Raw genomic sequence first — 10,000 nt, 5'->3', positions numbered from 1 at the left:
TGTTGCGACTTTGTTGAGAATAATTGTGTGCGGAGTAAATGTTTGAGTTCTTTGAAGTAGATTTCGGACGTACATTTAGGTTATATTAACAAAAAATATAAAAAGGAGCTAACATGACCTTTAGAATTTTTTAAAAAGTCGGACAGATTCACCGAAAGCGTTGCAATGGCAGCCATTATCCCCGACGAACTATACAAATCACACGTAATTACGTCACTCCGATGCAGCGCCGCCTCCCTCAGACTGGCTCCGTGTTGGCAATCAAACCTACGATTCCTTGTTCTGAATCTGTAATAGCGCTCTGTTTCTGATTTGTTCGGCGCTGAGGAGAAGTGTGAGCAATTATTGACATCCGATATCTGGGTTTACATACTTTTGATACTTTGTTATAATTATTGCTGAAATTCTCGATATATAATCACTTTGCCATTAAAGTAGGTTTAGTGCATAATTGGAGAGATTGTGAAAGTGAGAGAATATTGACGTTAAAGAAAGCGTAGTACAGTACGGAAGAGGTAATGGAAATGAAGAAAAGGAGGTTTGGTGGCGAAAGGGAGATTCAAAAAATGGAATTAAATATCAAAGAAAAATTGCGATCACATGCGGTCCGTAATTACACGGTACTTTTGCGTAGTGGAAAGTTGCGAGCGATCTTTCCAGGACCAGAATAAGTAAAGTGCTTCCAGGTGTTACTTAAACGTCTTCCAGAAATCCGACAGAGAATATATTATACGCTTTTCGGAAGAGAAGAATTTTGAAAAATAATATTAAACTCAAAGTAGGCCCAGTTCATCTTGAAGACCCGAGTACTCTTTTGAACGCCACGCAATTTTCTCTCGCCTCGGGGTTTGCATTTACAGTCTCGTTTGCTTAGCCAAAGTATATACGCGGGGAGGGGCGGGGAGGGGAGGGGAGGGGAGGGGGAGATGGAGGTTTAAACCTGCGAATTTTACGGCTGGAAGTGGACCGACTAAGAGAGGCCGGTGTGTGGGATCTCTCCTTCTACTTCTTCCTCTCTCCCTCACCCTCTCCCTCTCCCTCTCTTCCACGCTCCCCTCTCTCCTTTCTTCACTCACTCTCACTCGCTTTTCCCTCGCTCCCCTCTCTCCCCTTCCCCTCTCCCCTCTCCCCATCTCCCCCTCTCCCTTTCTCCCCTTCCCCTCTCTCTCACTCCCCTCTCCCTTCTCCCCATCTCCCCCTCTCCCTCTCCCCCTTTCCCCCTCTCCCTCTCCCTTCTCCCCATCTCCCCCTGTCCCTCTCCCCCTCCCCCTCTCTGACGCGATAAGACTAATCGCACGAGGATTATAACTGTAAGGTATCCGCAACAAACTGTCTATGGTGAGATGCACTGCAGAGGATGGACGCCCTTGGAAGAGGCCGAGATAAGGGTCCTGGGACGCGAAGAGCCAGCGGGGCAGACGGCGATAAAAACCTTCATTAAAGATTGCTAAGTTAAGACCGGAGTGACGAGGAGAGGAGGACTTCATTGAAGAAGGGGAGGGGGGAGGGGAGAGAGAGCGAATGGGGGAAAAGGAGGAGCACGCGAATTTGATAAAGAGGGAAGAGAAAGAGAAAGAGGAACTGGAGGGAACGACGGTAAAGAGGGTAGAGAAAAATAGGAAAAGTTAGAAGGGGAGAGAGATGAGTTAGTCAAGAGAAAAGGGTGAGTGTCACGTGGAGAAGGAAACCAAGGGGGAAAAAAGATGGCAAGGAAAGAGAGAGATAGAGAGAGAGAGAGAAAGAGAAAGAGAATGGCAGAGAGCGAGAGCGTAAGAGGAAGAAGCTCGTAGATAGGAAGAGGAGGGGGAAAAAAAGTTTAGACAATGAACATGGATAAGAGAAAAGAAACCGGAAATTGAATTAGTGAGAGTAATGGGCAGTTGTCTCCGCTGCCCTTTATAGTGAAGTCCTTTGGGAGAAGTTCGAAGACTCGGCGAAAGGAGGAGTGGCACAGAGTGGGATTGGAACATAAGATTGTGGAGGCACGGGAGGTCGTGATAAAGAAGAATGCAAAAGGGAATGGAGAGGGAAATCCCATTCGTCAGTGTAAGAAGGGCATCACACACACGCACACACACACCATCATCATCATCACCATCATTATCACCATCATCGCCACCACCACCATCATCATCACCATCACTACCACCACCATCATCATCACTAGCATTGTCACCATCATCATCATTATTATCATTATCATTATCACCATCACCACCACCACCATCATTATCATCATCACCACCACCATCATCACTAGCATTGTCACCATCATTATCATCATCATCATGATCACCATCATTATCACCAACATCACCACCATCATCATCATCATAATCATCACCACCACCATCATCACTAGCATTGTCACCATCATTATTATCATCACTATCATCATCATCATTATCACTAGCATTGTCACCATCATTATTATCATCACTATCATCATCATCATTATCACTAGCATTGTCACCATCATCACCATCATAATCACCATCATCATCATCACCACCACTATCATCACCATCATTATCATCATCACCATCACCACCACAATTATCACCATCATCATCATTATCACCATCATCACCACCACTACCACCACCATCATCATCATCAACACCACCACCATTATCATATCATCATCACTAGAATTGTCACCATCATCATTATTATCATTATCATTATCATCATTATCACCACCATCATAATCACCACCAACATCATCATAATCATCACCACCATCATCACCATCATGGAAGAGGGAAGCCAGTAAACAAGTGAGTCAAGAGGAAGAAGATTCCCTCAACGGCAAAATAACTTCCTGGATGAAATAATAACAAGCAGAATAAAAAAAACACATGGCTACCGAGCGCCAGGGACAGACAAAATAAAGAATGGAGAGAGAGAAGTTGTTTTTGTTTTCAATTTTTTTTCTCTTTCTTTTTTTTTGACAGTGCGGATGGATATTTGATGAAGGGTTCATGTTACGCTCGTTAAAAAAAAGAAGATCAAGCTGTTTTGTTTTGGCTTTCTGGCGATACCCACAAAATCCTACCACGATTCTCCGGAACTTGCATCTAATTGTATAATTGATTAAAAACAACAACAACAACAACAAAAAAAATGTGCGTAAGCTTGTTTGTCTCGTGTGTTCAAGTATGGACACATTTCCATTAGCCATGTAGCCTTGTAGTGATCACGATTTTGGTATCATTTACATAACTGAATTAAGTTATTCATTGGATGTGATGTGGTTTGAGTGTATAAACGTGCCTCTGTAGACGCGGGTTCGGTAGAAGCCAGTTGAGGAGCCTGGGGAAGGGGGGGATGAGGTGGAGGGGGGAGGGGGGAGGGGTTCGTCGGGAGGGGAGGGGTACAGGGTGCGGGGTGCGTCGGGAGGGGAGGGGAGGGGTACAGGGTGCGTCGGGAGGAGGGAGGGTACAGGGTACAGGGTGCGGGGTGCGTCGGGAGGGGAGGGAGGGAGGGGTACAGGGTTCATCGGGAGGGGAGGGGAGGGGTACAGGGTGCGGGGTACAGGGTGCGTCATACCGGGGTAATGCGACCTGGCCGGTGTAAGACAAGAGATGTGGGTCTTGGCCGGGTCTTTGAGAACCTTAAAGACGTCACGGCATGTCTCTTCCTGTGCTTTCGTACGACTCGACTCGGATCTCAGCAGAACGTTTTTCGCAAGCGTGAAACCAGAGCTTCGGCGAGTATCGCGTGCAGTTCTCTTTTGTTTTTTCTTTTTTTTCTTTTTTTTTGTGCCGAAAATAATCCTTCGGGGGTATTTCCCTATGATCTGGAGTGTAACGCCTTTCCTTTGACTATTTATTAATTGATGAAACATTACCTGAAGAACTGGCGCTTAAAATGGCACAAAAAAACAAACATATAAATCGTAAGACATAATTATGAAACAGGATTTAAAATACCAACAACCCCGCCCCCCAATCCCCCCCCCCCTCCACTTCCTCTTCCTCCTTGAAATCATCACTAAAGAACCTCCTTCGGCACTTAGTCTGTCGCCGATGGCACCACCGAACAATGAAATTTATCTCTTGTATCAAGCTGCTTATCTATGGATTTATTGTTGTAAATGTAAATGAATATATATATATATATATATATATATATATATATATATATATATATATATATATGTGTGTGTGTGTGTGTGTGTGTGTGTGTGTGTGTGTGTGTGTGTGTGTGTGTGTGTGTGTGTGTGTGATTTTAGGCTGTCATATGCAGAATACGTATTCAACTGAGAACTAATTATATTTTCTGTTTGATCATGCATCATACGCGTGTAAACTAAAAGACGCACAGACTGATACGCCGGAGAAAGTGAAAAGAACTTGACTTAAAGTGTTTAACTTTGCCAACGCAAATTTGGAGAGCGAGAAAAAAAATGTGAATCTAGCCGTCGTTTTTTTTAATAGGAATGTAACAGATCATTTTGTCAGGATGTGTTTATCGTAGCAGTCACCATATCAGTCTTTCCCCTCACAGTTTGAAATGCGAAATGAACCTCGCCACAGGAAAGGTGTCTGTGTAAGAGCCCCAACGATAAGTACGATATTTTATGGGGCATGTGCACGATAGTCCTTCTTGTGTTTGTCAGTGCACGATACTTTTGAATGAGAACTTAAAGGCCGAAACGAGAGATGGCGACACCGGCCAGTGACTTCAAACTCGGTCTGCAAAGGCGTGGACGTCACTGCCATCGCCTTCAGCAGAGAGTTGTTGCTCCTTGAAGGAGTCGAATATGATCATGACGACGAAAAAATAGACAGACGTCAGGAAAAGATGTAGACTTTTATACGAGTAAAGGTTGTACTTATCACACGTTGCCGTTCACACCTGCCGCCCAGTCGACGCTGGTCTGTCTCCTGGAGGGACACCTGCGCAGCCTTACCTTCGTCAGCGTCGCCTTCGTCGTGTCCAGCATGTACCTCGCCGTGTCTTCCTGCATCTGCTGCAGGTATTCAAAGTAATGAGGACAAATGTGTTTTTCTTTTTTCTATTTTTCTGTAGTGATGTCGTCGCTTGACAAGTACTCTTTCCTAGCCTGTTCTTTAGGTCATGATCAGCTTTTAGGTTTGCTGCTTCTTACGCCGAACGAGATTCTAGTAGAAATAATGAGAATGATTGTCTAATGGGATACTTTTGATGTTTACGGAGAATAAAAACTTCAGCTGTTTTATTGCTACTATAATCATGGCTGTTTTTGCTGTTACTGCATTTATGATTGTCATCAACATTACCTCTCAGTCCCTCCTCATCACCATCTCATCCCCATCACCATCATCATTATCACTAATATTATAGTTATCATGCTAATCATCACTATTGTATTTAGAACGGCTGTTACCACCGTCGTAATGGCCAGAAGTGGTTTTTATCTTTACCTTTTTATAATTGCATTGTATAATCATTATTGATTGATATCTGCTAATGGTAAGGTCAGGAAACCATTAATTTTGATTGAAATAATTAATACCTATTTTGATATACCCGTTCGATTCTCTTATATTTGATACATAATGTACTCCAAAAAAGTTCACTCCCTTCGGAGTTTGCCTTTTTGGTTCGTGTTCATCCTTGTTATTCCGGCCTCTGATGCCGAGGCCACCAAAGGCGAGGGTAAACAAGGGGAAATACCAGTTACCCGAAGCCCTTACACAACCAAGGTGAAGAGTAAAGAGGATGGGAAAGAGGGGGCGAGAGAGAGAGCCGCCAAAGCAAGGGGAAACGCGGGACGAAGGGAGGGCTAAAGGGTGAAGAGGGGAAGAGGGAGGAGGCACGAGACACCCAGAAGTGGCCTCACTTGCTGGAGGAGAGTTGCCTTATGTAGACCTGAAGCCTCTCAAGACGGACGCCAGCGGGTAGGGAAGTGTGTGTGTGTGTGTGTGTGTGTGTGTGTGTGTGTGTGTGTGTGTGTGTGTGTGTGTGTGTGTGTGTGTGTGTGTGTGTGTGTGTGTCTGAGTGAGTAATGTGTGTGTGTATGTGTGTGTGCGGATTTACAGCACCCGCACACTGAGATGTTGCTACCCGCGCGCTTCTTAAAGCGAGGAAGGCCCAGCAACATAGCCCGAACAAGAAGAAGATAAACGAAAAAGCTAAAACCCGAGACAAGGTGGGAGGCATCCAAGAGTGGAGCCCTCCCCGTCAATCGGACCAGCAAGAGAAGCCCCCCCCCCCTCCCCGTCAATCGGACCAGCAAGAGAAGCCCCCCCCCCCTCCCCGTCAATCGGACCAGCAAGAGAAGCCCCCCCCCCCCCCCGTCAATCGGACCAGCAAGAGAAGCCCCCCCCCCTCCCCGTCAATCGGACCAGCAAGAGAAGCCCCCCCCCCTCCGCCACTGAAACAAAGGAAGTGTCCAGACGCCTGATCTTCGATATTACTTCCCCCATCAAAGTATTCCTCATATCCTGCGGCCGCGCTCCCTGACAGGCACCCAGAGCATGTTGACCTTGACGCCAAGAGAGAGGGTGAGAGAAGGAGACACACCGAAGGAAAATGAATTGTCTTAAAGGTGATAGGACAAGCTAAATGTGGGAGAGGAGAGGGAGAGGGGAGGAGGAGGAGGAAGGTGAGGAGAGAGGAGAGAGGGGGAAGGGTAAGGATGGTGTGGGGGGAGGGGGGGTAGAAAAGAGGGCACACAATTTTCTCTGGTTGTCGTTACTTGTTCACGGTGGTGTGTATGTGTTTGTATTTGTTTTGTATGTGTTTGTGTTTTGTGTGTGTGTGTGTGTGTGTGTGTGTGTGTGTGTGTGTGTGTATGCAGTACACGTATATACATACAAATATTTATATTCATACACATAGATACAGATATACATTAACATACATGCAGACATACATATACATATATACATGCATATATTCAGCAATAATTAGGAGTGCATACGCATTATCATCGCCACTACTATTAATAAGAACGAAATGCAGTAAGATATACAGTGCTAGTATTAAAAGACAAAAAAAAAATCGAAAGAAATACAGTATCCCTATCGCTCAGTGACCACAATCGTCAGAATAGAAAGGCTAAGAACACATACATCACTCTCTTCTTCATCACCTCATCACTATCGCCATCATCATCATCAGCCTCATGTGCAATGCGGTGAATAGAAAGTGAAAAGCAAAAGTGACGCCTCTCAGATGCGCTGGTTTTGAGGGCCCGGCCCGTAGCCTTTTACCTCTTTGGCGTGGTGGAAAGAGGAAAATAAGTGGAACACGAAGAAGTAAGGGAGGGGGTGGGGGGGGGGCCGGCTTGGTGTGGGGGAGGTCTTAGATCATAGTTCGGATTTTTTTTTTTTTTTTTTTTTTTAAGCTTTCTATGAAGTGTCTTGTTTGGGGAGAGTGAGACCGTGAAACCTTTAAAGAGACACTGACTTTTTCCTTTTCTATATGTGTAGGTGTGTCTGTTTATAAGCGTGTGTTCGCATGTGCATGTGACTGTGTGCGTGTGTATTTGGTTATATTAGAATTCATGTATATAAGTGTATAGTTACGTGCGTATGTCTGAATGTGCACATGCGCATCCGTAAATGCATGGAAATAGGAATCTAACTGAAGTGTGGCAATATTTCCCGTAGACTTTAAACGGCAAATCTGAATCCTATGTAAGTCCTGTGAATTACTGGAGCGGCTTTAGGTGTTTTGACTTGAATTGGGCGTGATTTTAATGATATATCGTGGAAATTTCTGTGGCTATAAGTCTTTTTTTTTAAGATGATATCCACTTTTTAACTCATGAATCGAGATTTTGTAGTGGCATGAACATGGAATTTCGTTAGAATAAATATTTTATTGGCGGCGCGAAAGGGAAAGCGAAGTTGCAGTGGCTCGCTTGCTGAGAGCCTGTCAACCGAAGTTGGAAAAAGGCGCATGACATCGACTCAAGACCAGAATCATGACGAAGCTAAGACCAAACTGTTCCCGGATTGGCCTTGATCCTTCTCACCTGTTTGCCTTATCTATATGCATAGGCCTTTCTGTCCCACATCGTCTGCGATTAGTGGTTGCGCTTTGTTCACCCATTCTTCTCTCCCTTCTCTCCTTCTTTTCCTCGACCTCTCTCCTTTCTCTCTCTCTTTCTCTTTCTCTTTCTCTCTCTCTCTCTCTCTCTCTCTCTCTCTCTCTCTCTCTCTCTCTCTCTCTCTCTCTCTCTCTCTCTCTCTCTCTCTCTCTCCTCTCTCTCTTCTCTCTCTCTCTCTCTCTCTCTCTCTCTCTCTCTCTCTCTCTCTCTCTCTCTCTCTCTCCTCTCTCTCTCTCTCTCTCTCTCTCTCTCTCTCTCTCTCTCTCTCTCTCTCTCTCTCTCTCTCTCTCTCTCCCTCTCTCTCTCTCTCTCTCTCTCTCTCTCTCTCTCTCTCTCTCTCTCTCTCTCTCTCTCTCTCTCTCTCTCTCTCTCTCCTCCTTTATTCATCTCTCTTCTTATACTCTTTCTTCTCATCCACCTCCTCCACCTCCTCCTCCTCCTCCTCCTCCTCCTCCTCCTCTTCCCCTACTCCTTCTCCTCCTCCTCCTCCCATTACCCCTCCTCCCCCTATCCCTTCTCATTCTCATCCTGTATTTACCCACGATAGCATTGGCTCGTGTCCAGCGAATCTTCCCTTCTCACCCCCTCACCCCCCTACTCACTCACCCCCCTACTCACTCACCCCCCTACTCACTCTCCCCCTTCACCCCCTCGCCCCCCTCATCCCCCCTACCACCTCACCCCACGCACCCCCCTCACCCCTTCACCCCCCTTACCCCCTCACCCCCCTTACCCCCCTCACTCCCTCACCCTCTCACCTCCTCACCCCCCCTCACCCGCCCGCACGCCCACCCGCCTGAGACCCATGCAAGCGGCCGCAACGCCACCTCTCGATCTTTCTCCAGCCAAGGATGCATGTTGCTGTTGTTGTTGTTTTCTGCTTTTGTTGCACTCGTTGCTGCTGCAGGCGGTGCTGCTGTTTCTGTTATCTGGTTTCTTTTGTCGTCGATATTAAGGCCACGATGATGGGTTTCGCTTTGCTTTTGTTTTCGGCATGTGTTTGTTTTGTTGTTGTTGTTCTTGTTAGTTCTTTTGTTTATTATTTATTTTTTTTATTTTTTTTATTTTTTTTTTTAGGTCGTTGGTGCTGCATTATTAGGTATCGGTGTCGATTTATTATGATTTGCTATTTTGTATAACAAAATCAGATTAGGTTAGATCAGGTTACACATTAGTTGTCCTAGAAATAGTGTTATTTTCATCACTGGCTATAGAAGCATAATATCACCATCCACCCTAGTTAAGCACGTTCGGTTTAGACTAGCAATAATTTCATTAATTAGTTGTTTTTTTTGGATGATAAAGTCCAAACTCTTTGCCGTCAACCAGGTCGTAACTTCTATGGAATATTTTCATCCCTAAGATTTGTGAGATTATATAGACCATTCATAAAAAAAATCTCCCCCAGTCGGCTACATAAATTCTAAGTTTTATTTGCTAACATAACACTTTTCGTTTAGTGAAGGTACTAGACAGCTGCTGTTTATGTTCTTATGACAGAATGTTATTGGGTGTTTTCTCTTTCTCCTCTTTTCTCGTTTTCTCCTTTCCGTTGTATGATTTTCCTTGTTTTGTCTTGCATATGTTCTTCGTCTTTTTCTTCCTCTTCCTCTTTCTCTTTATATTACTCTTTTCTATCCTCATTCTTTTATTTCGAATTTTCTGCTATTAACTCAATAATTCCGTTTATAATATTATGTCAACTATCCCCGATGTTATTAATAGTATTGATATATAAACCTCCCTCAGCATCAAAATATATAATACAAACACCATGCCTATTGTCCCTTTGTATTCTTCCTTTGATATCAACATTATAGCTTTAACTACTGCGACAAAACTGCTCTCATAATCAACTTAAAAATTAATTCTGTTCCATCGACTCGACTGAGTATTAAATGATATGCCTTTGATGCTACGCCCTCGTCGTGGCATTGCACGCTATTGCCCCCA

At 44.7% G+C, this 10,000-nt stretch overlaps 1 protein-coding gene across 8 annotated transcripts in view; it reads left to right on the top strand.

The window, feature by feature from the left end:
• LOC122267424 (DIS3-like exonuclease 2) overlaps positions 1-10,000 on the top strand; it is a 201,877-nt gene that overhangs the window by 138,569 nt on the left and 53,308 nt on the right. The window contains exon 2 of one of the 8 annotated variants that reach the window (XM_086530367.1): positions 4,513-4,993. The exons of 6 other annotated variants lie outside the window; for them this stretch is intronic. In XM_086530367.1, the coding sequence (XP_086386493.1) occupies positions 4,950-4,993 (44 nt within the window). In that variant the 5' untranslated portion in view covers positions 4,513-4,949. Of the gene's footprint in view, positions 1-4,512; positions 4,994-10,000 lie in introns of those variants that run through there. One more of the 8 variants, XM_086530368.1, reaches the window with a different exon arrangement.

The sequence above is a fragment of the Penaeus japonicus genome, unplaced genomic scaffold (assembly GCF_977035675.1).
Source record: "Penaeus japonicus unplaced genomic scaffold, GWHDUDI00000001_assembly GWHDUDI00000033, whole genome shotgun sequence".
NCBI lineage: Eukaryota > Metazoa > Arthropoda > Malacostraca > Decapoda > Penaeidae > Penaeus > Penaeus japonicus.
The sequence above is the reverse complement of the archived record's forward strand: the minus strand, read 5'-3'. Positions and strand labels throughout refer to the sequence as shown.